Below are 19,722 nucleotides of genomic sequence, written 5' to 3' on the forward strand. Positions count from 1 at the left end.
TTTTAGCATGCTGTTTATTCAATTACAAGACTGGGATCTCACATGGAATGTACTGTATGTAAAAGCACAGTTCTGAAGTTCTGGCTTTTACTTTTCAGTCAAATTGTCCTCTAAAATCTAAATGTCCTGCCATCTAGTGTTCTTTAGATTTAAGACACTGATGTGGATGTCAGCGTGGAATGGCACAGATCTTGAAAGGCCGAGGAGTTAGGATGCCCCCTAATTGAAATTCCACACTGGGATCTTCCCCTTCAGGGGCTTTGAATGTGAAGTTCTGCAAAAAGGAAGTGAAGACCAGGAACAGCTCCATCCGGGCCAGCTGCTCTCCCAGACACACCCTCTTTCCTGAAAGAAATGAGCGATATCACAAAGTCTTAGTTTATAAACCACATCCTCCTTCCTTGACCTTATTTATCCTGGTCTTACTTTACTGGCACATGCGATTCTGTGGCTCACCCTACAGGGATGTCAGTGGGAGAAACACCACTCCTATATTCAGTGATCACACTCCTGTGAGCCACAGGGGGCTTGCAGAATGCTATACAGCAAACTGCTTTGACAGAAATAGGTGGCAGAGGAATGTGTTCTCCAAAATGGAGAAATAAAAACCTGAAAAATAATTGTATTTACATTCTTTTTCTCAGAGAAAAAAAAACTAAATGGGAATGTTACTAAAAGCTTAACATTATAATGGAGTTTAAGTGTGAAGAGTCAGATGTTTTCTTTCCTTATTCCAATAAGTAGTGTTAGATCCATTACATCTTATATCAATATACTGAACAGTATGTCCCATGTGTTAATATTATTCTTCTATATTTTTTAACTTGTTTTTGTAACCAGTAGCAGAAGTATAGTAAATGAAAATATTAAGCATGACCTTGATTTGTGATTGTAGTTGTACCTGCTGAAAATGGAAGAAAAGCTTCTCGTCTGACAAACTTCCCTTCAGAGTCCAGGAAATGCCCGGGATTGAAGGTGTCTGGTGTCTGCCATTCAGTCTTGTCAAACAGCACTGAGGTCAGGTTTGTCATCACTGGTGTACCCTACAAAATAAACATTTCCACTGGCAGTGCTGTCATATTCTCTTCAAAAGGGATTTATAAAACACAATTTTTTAAAAGTTATACCACTAGGCTAAAATCAACAGTATACACTATAAGAACATTGTACGGAAATATCATGTTTTTACACTCATATTAAATCAAGATTGAAAGAAATACAAATGAGATTTGCTTATAATTTAGATCTAAGACAACACTTGAGGATTCCATTCCAAATACCTTTTTGCCGTATGAGTGAGAAATGAATTTATTTCAGCTCCTGTCCGTTATAAAATAACATGCATTCAAAATTTCAGCTATTGCACATTTTTTAGATTTACCTTTGGAAGAAAATGTCCCCCCAGTGTTGTATCTTTAGTAGTCATCCTTGGTGCATTCAGAGGAACAATATTGCTTATCCTCTGGATTTCATGGATAACAGCATCAGTGTAGGGCATGTTGGGCTTGTCTGTCATGGAGGGCTGCCGTCCCTGTCCAAGCACACTCTCTATCTCAGCCTGGACTTTCTCTGAGAGAGGCAAGGCATGATATAGCATTACATACTTCATCACAAAGCACTTATTATGCCTCTCAAATGAAGGGTAAAAACAACACAGATGTACAGTAGTTTAAAAACAGTGTATTACAATTAGGATCTATACTTTTTAATTGATTGTACTGCACCTAGAAAGAAACTCTGCATGATGAATATAATCTATATACTGTACAGTATATTAAAAAGTTTATTTCCGATACTTTGATTCAATATGCTGCCATACACATTATATTCACATGAATGCTGGTGACAAAAGAAAGTGTTCAACTAGGACATCACAAATACAGCACATTCTGTGTTATCCAGACAAAATTGAGACAATTTATTCAATGGTGTTTGTCATAGAATAGTAACTATAGTTTTCAGAAATTACTGTGCCAATAATTACATGAATTATATGGCGTTGTCAGGGCATGTTTAAAAATGTTGGCACAAAGCAAATTGATCTGGGTTACACACCTCAGTTACCTTCAGGAGGTAGCTTCAATAGTTAAAAAATCCATAAGCAGTCATCAATTGTTACATGAACATGTTTTTATTGCAATGGGGGTCAAAATGCAGAATTTTGAAGACAAGGATAATGGAGCTGTTTTTTTTTTTCCTGTATATTTCTTAGGTTTATCATACATTTTACATTTTGACATTTCACCCACAGTGTCTATAAATAGTTTGGGTAATACTTCTTCAGTTTCATGCAGTTACTAACTCTGTATCTCTGGGTGTTTGATCATGTAGAGAAGAGCCCAGCGTAGAGAGGTAGAGGTGGTCTCAGTCCCAGCTATAAACAGGTCCAAAGTGCACAAGACCAGGTTCTTCTCATGGAATCCTGCCTCAGTATCCTCTTTATTCTGACAGGTAGAAGATAAGCAAATTGTTGCATCTTATACTGTAATATTAGGTTCTTTCCTTTGATATTGTTACAGATAAAGGTGACTAGGAAGTGTCCCTAAGAGTTAAGATAAAGTGTGTAACATTTCCAGCTTCAAAGCAGAGGGGCTGTTTGCTGACATGTAGGAGGTCGAGAGTCTGTGATCAAACCACATCATGGTTTGCCTTGTTTTACCTTAATTAAGTTGTGGGTAAAATGATTAAGTGTCAATCAACAGTCCAGAAACACACCTGATACCATCAGATGAGGAGTTAAAAAAGAAGAGAAAGAAAATCAGACTATAAGACAGAGGGGAGTGTGGAAGAGTTGGAACTTGAAGCTTACGCCAAGTGAGAGCCCCTGCTTCATGATCATCCAAACAAATCTTGATTGGAGCTAAGTATCGGAACCTTGGTATGTAAAGCTTGCTTTAGGGAGATAGTCTCCCATTCATTTACTGGCATCTGGGTTTGCAGAGAGAGAGAGAGATTTACAGTAACTGCAGATTGTATTGCTTCTGTTTGCTTTCTGGCCTCTGTAGGCATTATTTAAGAGACATATACTTGGCAACAGTCTGGGGTTTTCAGAGAGGTCAGGACGTTAGGCCTCTGGAATGCCTTGTCTATACATGCTGTATATATAGTAACTTGTGTGTTGTATGTTGTGTGTAGTGTAGTATTTGTATTGTCATTGTTAATAAATATTTAACCATGTGTGCCTGAATTCTTAGTGTTTTCACCAAAGCTGTGCCAGAGAACGCAGAATTCACATCCCTCTGAGTATACCAACTGCTTGGGTATATTCTGTCAGAAATCATTTACAAGTTGGGGTTATGAATATTTATTTACTATTTATTGACTAGTCCGCTCAGTGAATTCCTGCTTATTCTCCATTTTCGTAACTCTCCATTTGTAACAATAACCTTGTTCTTATAGTACATTGGTCTTGTCACTTACTTAAGGTTATACAGACATCACAAAACACTGAGCACAGACCAGGGCCTTGTTCAGAGATATTTATACCAGGTGAGGTGGATATATTGTAGGTAAAATTAGAATCAAAATGGAGTTTTACAATAATCAGCTCAACCCAATCATTCTGAGTGCAGTAACTTAGTTTTCTATACCAAAAAGTGTGTACAAATTTAGCACTATCTCCTCTGATTGGATAGATTTAATTATTCAACCCTAAAGCTTTTACTAACTTATTCTCATTGTGTAACATGGATTGATGTACAGATAATGCTGGAAACAGTATTATAAGGTTTAACTGAGGACAGAAATACAAGTGCATGATTGAGTCCGGTACTGAAAATGCTTTATTCTGTAGTTGTGTTAAGGACATGAGCTATCAAAGGTCTTGTACTGTTAAGTTAAGAAGGCTCAGGACATCTGTCCAGTGAAGGGTGGTGATGGTGCATTGGGGTGCTTTCCTGCAGACTACACACTCCCACACACTCAAGATGGTGGTGCAAATGACAGGATGCCACTTAGTGTAGATGCTTGAGTAGGAATTGTGGGTTTGTAACAGTGGCCCATGCAGAAACTCGGAATGCTCAGATTTGATTTTGAAACAATTACCTTTTGTATCTCTGCTAAGTAGCTGTCAATGTAGTCTCTGGGTGCTGATGGGTCCCAATCTTCCTTGTGCCTCTCAACTTCTTCCCCCACAAAGGCTTCAAGTTCTTCATAGTTCTTAAAGACCCTGTTGTGTGGTCCTGGTAAATACTTCAATATCACAGGGAAGGCTTCATAAAGCTAAAGCCAAAATGAGAGATTAAGGATATTTCAGCTCCATTACTCTTCTAATTTATATGTTTTATATTCTCTTAAATTGAAGCAGGCTGATACACAGCTGAGAGGAATAATGTAATTATTTCTGCATGAGCACAACATTGTTCATGTAACTAGTATTCACTCAATAATGGAACAAATTTCTAAATGAGCATCATGCCTTTGTAAGTCATCACCATCACACCACCAATCATCATCACTATTAAAGATGATGTGATCCTAAATAGTTGTGTATAGTTTATTTTTGTTTTAACTGCATATGAGAATTGTAAGAAAATATTCTCTACCTGTGTCCATATCGTCCCTTCCAAATGTATAGTTTCTGACAGTAAGTGCAGCAGTCTCTGGAAGCGATTGTCACTGTAATCAAATCTGCGTCCAAATACCATGGAGCAGATGATATTTGAAACAGCATTGTTCAGAAGAAAGTGGGGATTGAAAGGTTTACCTAAGTGCAAAACAAGAGCATAATTGAGTCTGTTCCCTGCTTCTAATGAGCAGTGTACAGTATACTTATTAGCTGTGTTCAGGACATGAGCTCCTGTCATTACCTTGCTTATCTTCTATAGCCTGCTGGAGAAACCTACTCTCCTCAGAAATCACTGACTCCAGAGTCTTCCTACCCAGCCCAAAGTTCAGCAAGGTGGAAAGAGCAAATCTTCTCTGTTTCTTCCACAGATATCCATTGCTAAAGATCAAACCTGTGGGCAGGGAAGAAAAAAAAGACACTAAAACAAAAGGTTCTGCACATTCTGTATCTCTGAAAAAAAAAGAATGTAAACTAAAAATTTTTTTTTTGACTTTTTAAAGTGCCATTTAAATTATTAGAAAATTATGAATAATTTCAATAGTATATTTAATATAACTGAAATGTGAATAGAAATTAAGAATGTTAAAAAATCACTTGGCTCAAATAAGATGTAAATAGTCATTCTCTGTTGACTTTAGCAATGTCATATGAAAAGATTTCAATAATATGGAATAAAAATCATCACCATAGTTGCTGTAAAGTCTCTCCATTATTGGACTTGGGGGTCGAGCCGCAAAGGTCTCTGCCTGATTGATCAGAGCCTCCTTCACCATCTTATAGCCCGTCACAAACACAGCTTTATCTCTTCCAAGCCTCAGGCTAAAAACATTACCATAGATTTCTGCCAGCTTTGGAAAAAATGACATTCAGCATTTTCACCACTTTGTTATATGTTTAGGAATAGGTATCAACATCAAAAATATAAAACTCTATTGTAGAAAATATATACTTTTTTTGTAAAATTTAATATTAAACAATAAATACAATATGTAAATCTTTTCAGCATGAGACTTAGGTTTAAGTTATTTGAACTACAATAAATCTCAGGAGGAGTAATTAATATTAAAATAAGAATAGCGCAGTAACACTGACCTTTCCCATGTAAATATGGGGCTGTTTAGAGTCGATATTAAAGATGTTTCCCACGAAGGGTAGCCCCCAGGGTCCAGGAGGGAAGTTCTTGGGTTTCTTGTTCTTGACAATGTCGGTTATCAGCAGAAATAGCAAGAGGAAAATCAGAATACCTTGGGCATCCAGGCATTCAGTAAAAGAATACAATGACATCTTAAAAGTTGTGAGCTTAGAAGGTCCTCGTAACAAAACTTTGTAGTGTAAAACAAATATCTAATTTTCTTTTCTGAAACCCTGTTGGATTACTGTTCAATGAACTTTGAACAGGAAGAAATACGCACTTTGTACATAATAAGCCACTTTGGGCAGGCTTGTTTTTTTCTCCCAAAGGTAAAACAATTAAATGGGTAAAATTACGCTGTGTATATAGTTAAATAAGTTCAAGTTTCACATTACGGAAAAATACGGTTTTGCCTTTATAAAAGTGTTTTTGTGTGAAGAACAAATAAATACTGCTGAGAATATATTTAGGTGAACATTTCATTTGTCATTTGAAAAGAAAGGAGAAAATCATATGGCCTCGTGTTATATATGACCACATTACAGCACAATCAGAAATAAACTGTCCAGTTTTACATTTTTTATGTTCAACATGATCATGATTAGTATCGAGCATTAAAATAACTTTTTCATTCAAATAATCATAATCTGATTTATGCATGTGCATATTTAGAAAATCTGACATATGGAACTTGAACATGATTAAATGTTTCTGGAGTCATTTTGCTTAATTAATCATTTACTGAAGATCATGATACACACCACGACTCTGGTTGCATAATCACAAAATCACTTCATAAGTTAAAGCCAGATTGATTTAGTACAGGTGACGAGGTGATGTAAAACATTGAGATTCAAGCACGGTAAAAATTTTAAAAGAAAAGAGCAGAAAAAAGTGTTAACAGATATTGATCCATTGCTGAATGTCACCAAGGTGGTTCAGATGCTAAAATGTTTCCCTAAAATTGTCTTTTCACAGTACAAGCAAGTTAAAATTTTCCAAGATGTTATTAATAAAGACACATTTTTCCAGCACTGAGTAAATTGAACTATTTACAGTATATCTTTAAGTAAATCTTGCTGCAAGAAGAAAAGTGCTTTGTACAAAACACTATCAGTGATCAAACTGAATTCACCTTGTTCTAACTCTGTCTCATATTTCTCCATTTTAAGACATTCATACTGAGAACTGGCCTTTGCCACACTGATAATAGAACAAAGTAAATATTTGCGTGCTTTTTTCAGTTGACTCAGGTTAAACCCTTTGCTTTATTTTAATAGTTGTCCTTGTTTAAAATAAACTCTCACTCAGCTGCTATTAGAACCCTGATCAAACCAAATGCTTTTGTGCTGTACAATTATGGTTTTATCACTCAGTATTTCTTTATACTGTAAATTGAACCACTGCCACATCCTTGAAATTAGAAAAGAAAAAGAGAAACCTAAGATTCTTTTTGTTTGCACCAAGGGTGAGTCAAAAATGTTTTGAATTAAGCACCAAACTTAGTTGATCCTGTTTTTCTTCTACAGAGAGTCCTGCTTATGCATCATATTTTTATACATGAATATATAATAACATGATGTGTAAATATTATTGTAAATATGATATACAATATACTGTATGATATATTACCTGCCAGCAGCCATATCACAACTGGCAACCCACTGAAGCTAAGCAGGTGTGAGCCTGGTCAGTACTTGGATGGGAGACCTCCTGGGAAAAACTAAGGTTGCTGCTGAAAGAGGTGTTACTGAGGCCAGCAGGGGGTGCTCACCCTGTGGTCCAGGTGGGTCCTAATGTCCCAGTATAGTGACAGGGACACTATACTGTAAACAAGCGCCGTCCTTCGGATGAGATGTAAAACCAAGGTCCTGACTCTCTGTTGTCATTAAAAATCCCAGGGTGTTTCTTGAAAAGAGTAGGGGTGGAACCCTGGTGTCCTGGCTGAATTTCCCATGCCTCCTTATAATCCCCCTCTATGAATTGGCTACATTATTTGTTCTTCCCCACTCCGACGGCAGGCAGAGCAACGCGCCGGTTGGAGTATTTCTCGGTTGCATTTAATGGCAACGTCAGCTCAAAGATTTGGTTCAAACCACCAAATGGAGACTGGTGTGCTGACAAGCGGACCCTGCTGATGCGGGATTGACGATAGGAAAGAGAGAGAGATATATGTCATTACCTCTGCTTTGTCCACAGACCCAGAAGCCTTGAATAAATTAGGGATTATTTTTAGCGAATATTGCAAATGGCTCACCTAGAGTTAGTTCTCCACTGACAACAGATTAAGAGTTAAACTTCTCAGTTAAAAAAACTGTGTATATGAATGAATATGAATGCACTAGTGTTGGTTATTAGTGGAATTGTCCTGAGTGGCTGAGATGGAAGATAAGGGGTTGATATGTTCCAAATCAAGGAAGGGCTGTCATGCAGGCTGTGTCTGATTTCTGGTGGCCTGTGTGCCCGCAACATTCCACAAAATGGCTCAATCTTCAATAGAATATCCCCATAGAATTGTTTCTGTATTAAATATTAAAAATGGTGTTTTTCAGCCATTCAAATTTTTTCAGCACGTACGTGTCTGTACCAGCCATTCAAAGTGCGCGGTACAGACACGTACCGGAGGTAATTGGCTACGGCGTCGCGCATCATGACGCAAGATGACACGGGGTACCGCGGCAGTGATTGGTTGACCGACAGGGGCACTCGTGGTTCGTTGGTCTGTCGTAGAAAGACTTACAGTAAACGTCTTTACTGTGCCCGTTGTAGATATTGAATTTTACCACTGAAGGGAAATCTTAGTAGCTGAGCATAAAAAGAATAGGAGCATACTGTAACGCCTGTGAAGGCCATAAACGATATTAATTTTGGAACATAAACATACAGTATATGGCTGGTCTTGGTACTTTAAAGAAAAAATACACACCAGTATTCCATTTCTCCCTAAACATTTTAAGCATCAAAGTCTTTAACTAAAGAGATACCGGAGTCAACAAGCATACTTTTAGAATTTGATTAAAAGGGAATATAATATGGAATCGCGTATCTAACCAAATTAATAACGATATTATTATATTCATGTACCGCAACACAAGAATAGTATACGCTGTACATTGTCTGTCGATAATGTTTCTGTAGTGCTTTTTCAGCAGTCTGCATGTGACCTTGTGGTGGTGCTGTGTGTTAGGTTCCTGACTCCCATGTCACGTGGTCTGTGATCGAATCCCACTAAAACTATAACTCTTTTTTTAACAAACATTTCTTTGAAAAAATGAAACGTTTCCCTTGGTCAGAGATTAAATAAATCCTCACTCGCACCAAACAAATCTATTTTCTAAATATCACAACATGATCGGATTTAAGTCTTTTTAATAACAATGAATAGTCACCTATGCGTTACAAAATAAACATTTATATTGATTTGAATCGCGTTTTGATTTAAATCGTAAACGCGTGTTTAAATATATGTGTTTAAAGGCGATATATAAAAGCGCTGATTCTTATGGAATGTTTTCCGCTGGGGATTCAAAAAATTTATTTTTTTTAATCGCGTATCTAAGGAAAATAGCAGTATACTGTAACTTTGTTCATGCGCATCATTATACAGTATCTCATTTTGTATTTCTATTTAAAAAAATCGTTTGCCAGTAAAATAAAACTTTATTTTACATATCACCTTTAAAAGTGGCATCACAAAACAATACAGTAGATGTAAACCACAGATTACAAAGTAAATACCCAGACAAACGCAAACGCGTTTTTAATAAAATGCTTTCATTCATTCAACAGAGAGAGAGCGTAAAACCTGAGTGTAACAGCTGTTCCTTTTTCTGATCACTCGCTTTCTGAGATACATGAGAATCCAGGCTTTTTTATCAACGCTTTCTTTTCCGTATACCAGATATTATGGAACCACTACAGAAGGGTGTCAGCCAGTCAGATTCCAGGAATTGGTACTTTAAAGGAAAAATACACACCGGTATTCCATTTCTCCCTAAACATTTTAAACATCGAAGTATTTAACTAACATGTGAAATAGCGTGTGAAAAAGTGGTAGTTTTAAGCTTTTCTGCTAATATAATATGGAATCGCGTATCTAAAGAATTTAATAACGATATGATTATATTCGTGTACTGCGACAGGGCTGTGTAGGGCTGTTTCGCCTCTCTCTTCATGCGACTGTACCAGGAAGAGGATTTCTTTCTATTCGAAACGTGTATTTTAAAAGTTTAAGAAGTAAAAACCTTACAGCGTACACAGATTTCTAAACTGATCAGGATCGTTATCTTTGTCTTATGCATAATGTTCACCGCTCTGTCCAGCAAATTAATAATAAACTTTATTTTATATAGCGTTTTAAACGAATAAGTAATTAGATTGCTCATAAACCTAATCACTTGCTTTTTCTTTTTATTTAGGCTCAGATTTCAACTAGATCGTATTAATAACCATAATAACAACCAACCAACAAAAACAACCATATAAACATAATACCAACCAAAAACATAGATAACGACCACACTACAAAATCAAATATATCAAACCATTATACTCACGCAAATTCCTCCAATTATAATAATACCGCCCCTTAGGCAAAACCAAACCCTCCTCCCATCCCAGTTTATCCTCTTTATCATAAACAAAATCCACCTCAATTTTCAACATAAAGCATTACACAAAATCAATACCTCAACACTCCATACTCAACAAACGATAATTCACAAACAGCCAGAACATGTAACTCCACATTGCCAAACAGACCTCATTTCCATAGCCCCGCCCCTTATGCAAAACCAACATCCTTCCCCTGTTCTCTCTCTCCCCTGGCGTTTGTAATCGTTTTTATTTTCAAATAAATTTTAGCAAAGTCATGTATTTTAAAAATCTTAAGATTTTTATATTTATGTCTTTATTTAGTGGTTTCATTAGTGACAAAGGCTAGTGATCTTTGTTTCATTAGTGACAAAGGCTAAAAGGGCTTTTATGTAAACCATGTTTGCTATTAATTCATTCAGGGCTTAAGTGTGTTCATTGTCTTCAAATGTAAGAAGGGTTCCTTTCGCCGTGGTCGGGTTGAAATTAGAAGCTTGCCACGCCCGGACTGTTACACCAACGTATTAGCATGTTAAAGCGATTTCATTGAGGAGCCTCGCCTTTCTTAACTAGTACTGTACTTACTGGGTTTTTTATGGGGGGGGGGAGGTGTCTTTCGCTGGAAATCTCACCTCCTTCTACATTGAAAATACCTGTGAAACCGGTTTAATTCGGCACAGCCAGCACTCCTGCAGAGAGGGGGGGTTGTACTTGCAGTGTATACAGTAGATGGGAAAGCCACAGCCGACCTCTACGCCGCCCACGTGTTATGCTCTTCCTTAATGTCTAAGCCGGAACACATCATTATATCTCTTTTTGTATTTCATTAAAAAAAATCGTTTGCCCAGCCTAACAGTATTGTTGTTATTGTTTTTAACCTGTAAAGCGCTTTGAGGAACCACCTTTAAAGGCGCCATATACAATAAAGTTCATTATTATTACTATTGTTAATTTGCTGGACAGAGAGGTGAACATTATTACACAGAAGACAAAGAAAGCGATTTACGTTGCATTGTGCATTGTGCTGCTGTAATACAGTTTTAAATAATTAAAAGTCTAAACAGTATCAGCTTTATTTATGGGTTTTAAATAAAGGCGATTTAAATGCGATTTAAATCAATATAACTGTTTATATTGTTATGCCTAGGTGACTATTCATTGTTATTAAAATGACTTAAATTCGAACATGTTGTGATATTTAGAAATATAAATGTGTTTGGTGCGAGTGAGTTTTTTTTCCCGCAACAACCTTCCAGAGGAGCTATAAATATTTTAAATAAATACACACAGTATTGCTCATAAGGTCTGCTATTTGAGGTCCAGTTATTTAGATGCATACATCTTATTTTATCTCAGCTTTTCAGATCATATATAAACAATGCAGTAAAAAAATGTATCATCAAGTATTTAATCATTAGGTATAACAGTTTCCCTTTAGGCCTCTGAAAACACCACCTTCTACCTTGTGAATACCAGTACCTCCTAATTGTCTAAAGGCTTTATTTAATTTTTTTTTTTTTTTTAAACTGATGTGCTGAAACAGTACAATTAAACACTCTCTGCAGAAAAGGGGATGGTTGTTAGGTCAGCTTCAGTTTTACACGTACAGTACACATTTGATTTCATTAAAATTATGAGGTACCCTGTATCTGCAGGACTCAAGAGGCTCTCACTCATGTCACTTTGCAGTTGATGTCTCCTAGAGGTTCCTAGATTCTTATTGTAAATAAAAGGAACAGCATACAGTGGGACTTTTTCAAAAACGGGGAACAAATTTCAACATCCGACTGCACTGAGCACACAAATATTGGTTCTAGGCTCCTGAATCACCTTTGGTCCCTGGATCATTGCTTTTAACCATTTCCACAAGGTTTTTACTGTAAAGCACTGTCACAGCTCAACATAAATGGACCTTCTGGGGCACAGGCTTTAAAGGAGCTTTTTAAAAAAAAAACGACTTTGCCTTTCCTGTTATAAGCTATTCTTTTAGCATATGACAAGCATGCCCTTATTATGGCAATATCCTCCTAAACATTGGAGAAATAACTCTAGAAGTTCAATTAAAACAGAAATGCTTCAAATCACTTGGGATACAACAAAAAAGTGGTGTATTATAAAGTGTGTTAAAAATGTAGCTAGCTTGTTTTCATACCTTAGATTATAATAAAACCTCACCATTTAACACCAACAGGTGTTTTCTTGAAGTCTGCTAGCTTCAAAGTTTATGGTTTGGCTTTTGTGTATAATGATAGTGAACTGCATTGGAAAACTTAAAATCTCTCGCATTAAATTGGCTACAGATGCAAGAATTCAACCAGATATTCTTACTTGTAAAATGTCTACTGTTGCATTGCAGTTAGTTAATGTAGTTGGTCCATAGTCAGCAATCTAAACTTTATTGTTAAGCTTTAATGATTGATGTTGTCCCAGTAACCTTTAGAAATACTATAGTACTTCACAAATGCTTTGTGTGTTTGGAAATCTTTTGAGTAAAAGCCTTATAAAAATAGGTTTAGTTTTCACAGGACATCACAAAGAAATAGGATGGAATAATTCTTATAATTGCTTAGTGATTGTATTTGGAAGATTATGGACTAAACAGACTTCAGGGATGCCAGTGGATCATTGTGCTATTTGGAATTATTCCAAAAATCAAGTGACCTCTTTGCTGTAGTATCTTTAGTATTATTTATTTAGTATTAATAAAGAATAGATTTATTAAAGTCGTGCGATGTGTAAGCGGGATATGTAAAATAATGTAAAATAAAGTTTTTTATTATTGTAATAGAGAAACATGATCAGATTTTCCCTGGTTCAGAAAAAAGATGATTAAAATCTGTAATCTTTCCACTATGTCATCGGACATTAACGAGTACAACCCCCTCTCTGCCGGAGTGCTGGCTGTGACGAATTAAACCGGTTTCACAGGTATTTTCAAAGTAGGAAGTACAGTGTTAACTAGTAGCTAGGCTCCTCAATGAAATCGCTTTAACATGCTAATGCGTTGGTGTAACAGTCCGGGAGTGGCAAGCTTCCAATGTCAACTCGACTCGATTGGAAGACAATGAACGTATTTTAGCCCAAAATGAATTAATAGCAAACATGGTTTACATAAAAGACATTTTTCCAAGAAAGTTTATAATAATACGATCTATAGTTGAAATCTGAGCCTAAATATAAAGGAAAAGCATTTTCAGAGAGCAATCACGCTGTGTTTATGTAGAAAAAGCGATTAGGTTTATGAGCAATCTAATTACCTATTCGCTTAAAACGCTATATAAAATAAAGTTTATTTAAAGATGAATGATAAGTGTCGCAGTTTAAATAATTTTCGTAGGAGGGCTTGGACAGATTCCAAGTGCATTTTTGCAATTTACGTTGCATTGTCCAATGTGCTGTTGTAATACAGTTTAGAATACAGTAAGTCTAAACTGTATCAGCTTTATTTATGGGTTGCAATTTAGAAAAAGTCAAAAACCGCACTCAAAATGCAATTTAGAGCTTTCTGGCAAGAGGAGACACCCCAATTATAATGTAACATGCCACTGTTTGTGCATGAACAAAGTTATACTGCAATTTTCCTTAGATACGCGATTAAAAAAAATAAATTTTTTGAATCCCAGGCGGAACACATTCCATAAAAATCAGCGCTTTTATACAGTATATCGCCTTTAAACACATATATTTAAACACGCGTTTACGATTTAAATCAAAACGCGATTCAAATCAATATAAATGTTTATTTTGTAACGCATAGGTGACTATCCATTGTTATTAAAAAGACTTAAATTCGATCATGTTGTGATATTTAGAAATATAAATTTGTTTGGTGCGAGTGAGGTTTTATTTAATCTCTGACCAAGGGAAACGTTTCATTTTTTCAAAGAAATGTTTGTATAAAAATAAAGTCATAGTTCCATGGGATTCAATCACAGACCATGTGACATGGGAGTCAGGAAACTAACCCACAGCGCCACCAGCGCGGTCACATGCTGAGGGCTGAAAAAGCACTACAGAAACATTATCGACAGACAATGTACAGATTTGATAAAGCTATCAAATAATGTAACTAGGCACAGAACAAGTTTACAGCACAGTAAAATAATAAATGCTGACCATGACTTTAGAAGCATAAATTACCTTACACTCAATTTAAACACAAGCTGTCTTTAGCCCTCTAAGCTGGTTCATACAGAAATGTAGAGATCCAGGCTCAGAACACACAGCTTCATTAGCGAATACATATGCAGGACAACTAGAGAAGACGTTTTACAGAGGATGGATTTTTAGAAACATCCCATCAGTGACATCACTGAAGTCAACTCCTAGGTACTGTAACTGTTGTGTGGATAGTTTCACAAGAATCAGACAAAGGTTTAAGCATCGCTTGTTCTAGATAAAACTGCAAAAAAAAAAACAACAACCCATAATGTACTTCTTTGCGGCTCTGTTTGCCCAAATCATATATTCACAACGTGAAATTAGAAAATAATATTATGTAACCAAAATCCGCAATATGGAAACAGAACCTGTGTAATTGTTGACAGATGATGTACTCGTAACATTTTTACAAGACGAACTACAACATTTAAAAAATGAGTTGTATGTACTTGATATCTCTAATCAATCCACTGCACTGCATTAAAACAAAACGAAAACTAGAACGCCCTGGGCATACCGTTTCACGCTTCTTATCAGTTGCTCAAAAGTAATTTGACCGTATGAAATCCATAATATAAACCTAGAAACATATACGTGAGCAGTATTTACGTAGTATCGGTCTCAAGACATACCTCTCAAATACTGTAAATCAAGTTAAAAATATCTCAAGACTGATTCTGGTCATAATGAAACCATGTTTCGTGTATGTTTTCTTTAAAGTACTGAGACCAGCCATATACTGTATGTTTATGTTCCAAAATTAATATCGTTTATGGCCTTCACACGCGTTGCAGTATGCTCCTATTCTTTTAATGCTCAGCTACTAAGATTTCCCTTCAGTGGTAAAATTCCATGTGAATATTCAATACTTAAACGGGCACAGTTAAGACATTAAATATACATATACATACTGTATACAGTACAGTTTGCATACGGTAATATGTTTATGTTCCTAAATCAATCTCTTTTATGAGCATGTGAAAGGCATGGTGAATCGATTCTCAAAAATTACTGTACTTGACATGATTGGAAAAAAATACGTGATTGCGAAATGCTGTGGTGTTACTTTTACAAAGACGGTCAATGAAAAAAGGAATGTGGACCAGGGCAATACTTTGAGTTTACACTTACAGCTTGTCCAAGGTCATTCATTATTAATACTATTAGTAATATCTTCGTTAAAGACTTTGATGGCGACAGCTCAAACATGAGAGGTTGAGCTTTATTAGCAGCATTTTGAATGGCTGCATCTGTAGGTCAACCATTCTATTCAAGAACTGTTTAGGTGCATTACATCTACAGTAAATGAGGTTTTTACCAGTAGGCTTGCTACAAAAAACTACTAAAATTAAGTGTTTTAAGGGATTAGATGGGGAGGGGGGATAATCCAAAGAAATTCTATGCAGAGTATCAGGAATAAAATACCAGAAATAGAAAAGACTGTGTTAATAGATGACTATGGTGCAATTGAAATCACTGAAACATGGTTAACAGACTGTGATGGTCATTAATACAACAATATACATGCAATAGGAGAGACAGGAAACATATAAAGGAGTGGTTATCATGGGAGCACTGAATTGTACTCAGGTTTAGAAGAAAAAGCACCTGCTGTATTTTAATAGTTGAAAATGAAATGGTAGAAATTGCTAAAGCTTTCTCAGTGCAATAGATGGATTTCCAACACTGAACTAGTTTTTTTCACATTAAGTTAGAGAGAAGAAAACAGATGTGAAAGTATGATTAGACTACTGTGAAAAGTAAAAGCTACAACAACCCATAACAAGAAAATTCCAATACAAATAAAATGGGTGGTTTTATTGTGACTTTAAAATATTTCTTATTTTTCATGACATACACCTTCATATACAGTATCTTCATTTTGACCTTGGTCACACTAACAAAAAAAAACAGTTGGGATATTTGTGTCACAAAGTAGTAATCTTTTGCCTTGCTTTATCAAATGATCACATGGTTGAGAGTGAATGAACTTTAAAGCAGTTTTTGCTAGTAGTGAAAATAACTAATAAAAATAATACTGTAGTTTGATTTGTCAAAGCCTAACAAACCACAAACTGTATATTTCAAATAAAAAATAGGTTTTGAAAAGTACAATATTCTTTCCCTTTTGTTTGCATTTTCACTAAAGATGTAGTACAAAGTAAACCTCCAGAACAGAGATTTAAAAATGAAATCTTGTTCAAAGATTTGAAATGTTTTTTTACCAATCTGCAGTTCTGAATATATGTATAATAATCATATGCACCAAAATGTCTCCATAATGATACTCTGCCTAACTCAAAAATCATTTCTCTCAGTACTGAACATGTAAAAATGTCTTGTGATAGTACAAGGAAACATGTTTGTATGTATCGTATTTTAATACAACTCATCCACAGTGCAGTGTCTGTCTACGCTGAAATGTTTTTGGGGTCAACCAGTGGAGCAACATGGGTCACACTGAATTAATAATGACAAAACATTTAGTTCAGAAGATACATATTTATTAATTTGCATGGAAATATTATAGCAATCAAATGTAAGAGGTTGTAACTACACATGCAACATTGCAAGACAAATAATACTGTATATTCATGTTCTAATTATTCATTTACTACAAAAACTAGGAATTCAGTAAGTATGTCTAAATAGTGCTTTTCACAAAACATTTTTAAAGATCCCTAATGATTGAAAGATTTACATTTAGAAAGTAGCACAAAAACATGAGCTGTCTTCTATTTGATTAGGCTCCATATTTTATGTTTTTCCATTTAGATTGGTTCCCAGATGTTGTCCTCCAGACGAATAATTAATTGACTTATCGAGGGATGGCACATATTTTAAAGGGTCGTGGAGACAGAGTGAATCCCATTTGAGCCTCCAAACTGACATCTACCCCCTGAGGAGCACAGAAGGTGAACTGTTGCAGAAATGAAGTGAAGAACATAAACAGCTCCATCCGAGCTAGCTGCTCCCCCAGACACACCCTCTTTCCTGTTAAGAACCATTAGATAATATTTTAGACAATTTGACTAGTCTTTATTGTGAAGGATGTATGGACCTATGAGAGTAAACCTGAAAAGAATATAAGTCTATTTGGGATTTCACATGACATTATGAAACAGAGAGTTGAGTATTATTTAATTTAATCTTACATTTAAAATAATTACTGAACTATAAAAAAATGTTCACTGCCTAAAAGGCAAGTGGAATGGGATAAGCATGAAGCAAGAAGACTGCATATGATAAAAAAACAACAGGGAAGGAAGCACATTACCTGCTGAAAATGGAAGAAAAGCATCTCTTTTCCGAAATTTTCCATAGGAGTCCAGGAAGTGCTTGGGATTAAATGTGTCGGGTGTTTCCCATTCATTTTTGTCAAAAAGCACTGAGGATATATTGGTTATCACTGCTGTACCCTATGGAAATATAGAGTACAGTAGCAGTGATAAGAAAGAAAATATAAAAAGCACTTACTAAAAAGTTTAATCAAAATGATGTCAGCTTCATACAGAACTGATAGGAGAAACACCTCAAACGGGACATTAGATGCAAGCCTCTATTGTTTTATTTTTTCTCTCACCTTAGAAATAAAATAACCTCCCAGTGTAGTGTCTTTAGTGGTCATCCTGGGCACATTCAGGGGAACAATATTCCCCATCCTCTGGACCTCATGGATCACAGCATCAGTGTAGGGAAGATGCACTCTGTCTGCCATTGAAGGTTGCCGTTCCTTTCCGATCACTCTGTCTATCTCAGCCTGGACCTTCTCTTTGAATGCAATACAAATGAAGAATGTAAATATACGGTATAAAACAAGAAACAGGAACCCAGTCTGTCTTCCCAAGTCTTTGACAAAAATAGGTTTCTTTTTTTCAAGATATTGCATTATTTTAATATACCAATGTTTGGTAATATTAGTAATGTGACTTTACCAAAAAGTAACGGCTTTACCAAAAAAGTCTTCACCAAAAAAGTGGTGAGGATCATGCAGACTGGAATAGTTTTCTAGAGTTTTTTTATGATTATGAAGTCTGCAGAATTGATCAAAAACCCTAATAACCACATAGTTTACTACTACATTTCTTAATATTGATTTGTGTGCCTGCAAAAGTGTTTTGCAATATGTAGGTGGATGGACAGTTTTCCATAATGTAGTATTGGGGACTCGAAGGAACTCGTACTTTGAATTTCTGGGTATTTGACCATGTAGAGGAGGCTCCAGCGCAGAGTTGTCGCCGAGGTCTCTGTCCCCGCTTCTATCAGGTCCAGAGTACATATGGCCAGATTCGTCTCATGGAATCCTGCTGGAATGTCATCCTTTTTCTGCAAGGTACACCAATTACCTTAGGACAACATCTCTTTATTTTCAAACTGATTTTTGCAGGGAGCTAATCTGCCTACTGCTAGCAAAATTATATTACATTAAATAACTTCACTCAAAAACCTTTTCACCTCTTGATTAAATATTTCAACAAAGAGCAACTAATTACATTTTCCTCATGTTTAATAAAAGTTCTGTAAATATCTCATTTCAGTCAATACTGGGATCCTGCTAAAAGTGGGGATACCTAAAGTGCATATAACTATCATCAATGATTTTTACAAACCAATGAAATAAGATCTTAGGGTTCGTTCATACTGTATGTCATATTAAAAAAAACAATCATCTCAAAATCTAAACAGCATTCACTAACTTTGACAGAAAACTAGATGTTTTATAATGATGATGATGATGAGTTCATGATGCTTTGACTTTTTCTTTGCTGTGGATTGGTGTACCTTAAGTTTGTGTTGGACGAACCGTTCCTTTAGGTTCAGGTGCCAGATTAAACATTGATATGAGTTCTATTTATACAATTTTTAAGAATGTGCTTTGGCTGGTGATCATGAATGGGAAGGGAGGCGCTGAGTGATAAAGTTTTTATATTTATGTAAGTGTGATGGAGTTGGAAAAGGTTGAGAAATGGTATCCTACAGCACTAGGACAATGGCATTTGGGATGTCATGTACTGTACTGAGTCCTACTTGTAAAATGGAAGTGTCATGCTCGAGTGACTGCTGATCAGTCCCGCATGCACATGCAGCACAGCACACCATCCAGCTCTGTTAGACGATATTCACACAGACTTTCATTTCACATCTTCTAGTTAGTTTATTATTTGTTTAATGATTTCATGATCAGTTCCATTTCCTCAGGGCAACTGTGTGCTCGCTACCTTGTCGCTGTGCTTCTCCTGTTCCTAGCTGCTACCGCTTTTCAGACCCA

General features: G+C 35.9%; 2 protein-coding genes and 1 long non-coding RNA gene across 5 annotated transcripts in view; 1 reads left to right on the top strand and 2 right to left on the bottom strand.

Annotated features, from left to right (window-relative positions):
• Positions 1-14,526, bottom strand: LOC148652139 (cytochrome P450 2J2-like). Of its 2 annotated transcripts, XM_088598805.1 has the most exons (10): positions 14,433-14,526; positions 5,660-5,761; positions 5,253-5,415; positions 4,809-4,958; positions 4,545-4,705; positions 4,045-4,221; positions 2,303-2,444; positions 1,382-1,569; positions 902-1,043; positions 1-345 (listed from the first exon to the last, which is right to left on the bottom strand). In XM_088598805.1, the coding sequence occupies exons 2-10, from the start codon at positions 5,666-5,668 to the stop codon at positions 170-172; spliced, it is 1,308 nt and encodes a 435-aa protein (XP_088454931.1). In that variant the 5' UTR covers positions 5,669-5,761; positions 14,433-14,526; the 3' UTR covers positions 1-169. The 2 variants fall into 2 exon arrangements, with proteins under 2 accessions (XP_088454931.1, XP_088454930.1); XM_088598804.1 differs by lacking the exon at positions 14,433-14,526 and having other exon boundaries at positions 5,660-6,331.
• The window catches only part of LOC148652140 (uncharacterized), a 24,646-nt gene continuing 11,942 nt past the window's right edge, over positions 7,019-19,722 (top strand). Inside the window, exon 1 of the long non-coding RNA XR_015925235.1 lies at positions 7,019-7,154. This is a non-coding gene — a long non-coding RNA (uncharacterized LOC148652140). The remainder of the gene's footprint in view (positions 7,155-19,722) is intronic.
• Positions 16,936-19,722, bottom strand: part of LOC148652141 (cytochrome P450 2J2-like) — a 6,978-nt gene continuing 4,191 nt past the window's right edge. The window contains exons 6-9 of one of the 2 annotated variants that reach the window (XM_088598808.1): positions 18,638-18,779; positions 18,037-18,224; positions 17,731-17,872; positions 16,936-17,352 (exon numbers count right to left, since the gene is read on the bottom strand). In XM_088598808.1, coding sequence (XP_088454934.1) covers positions 17,294-17,352; positions 17,731-17,872; positions 18,037-18,224; positions 18,638-18,779 — 531 coding nt within the window. In that variant the 3' untranslated portion in view covers positions 16,936-17,293. Of the gene's footprint in view, positions 17,448-17,730; positions 17,873-18,036; positions 18,225-18,637; positions 18,780-19,722 lie in introns of both variants that reach the window. The other variant, XM_088598807.1, reaches the window with a different exon arrangement.

Source organism: Lepisosteus platostomus, chromosome 11 (assembly GCF_059453375.1).
Source record: "Lepisosteus platostomus isolate fLepPlt1 chromosome 11, fLepPlt1.hap1, whole genome shotgun sequence".
NCBI lineage: Eukaryota > Metazoa > Chordata > Actinopteri > Semionotiformes > Lepisosteidae > Lepisosteus > Lepisosteus platostomus.

Coding starts and splice junctions, on each gene's coding strand:
- LOC148652139 (XM_088598804.1), bottom strand. CDS start 5,851: ATGTCATTGTATTCTTTTACTGAATGCCTGGATGCCCAAGGTATTCTG. Junction 5,416..5,659: donor CCCATATTTACATGGGAAAG/GTCAGTGTTACT, acceptor TTTTTTCCAAAG/CTGGCAGAAATCTATGGTAA. Junction 1,570..2,302: donor CAAACACCCAGAGATACAGA/GTTAGTAACTGC, acceptor TGCCTCTCTCAG/AGAAAGTCCAGGCTGAGATA.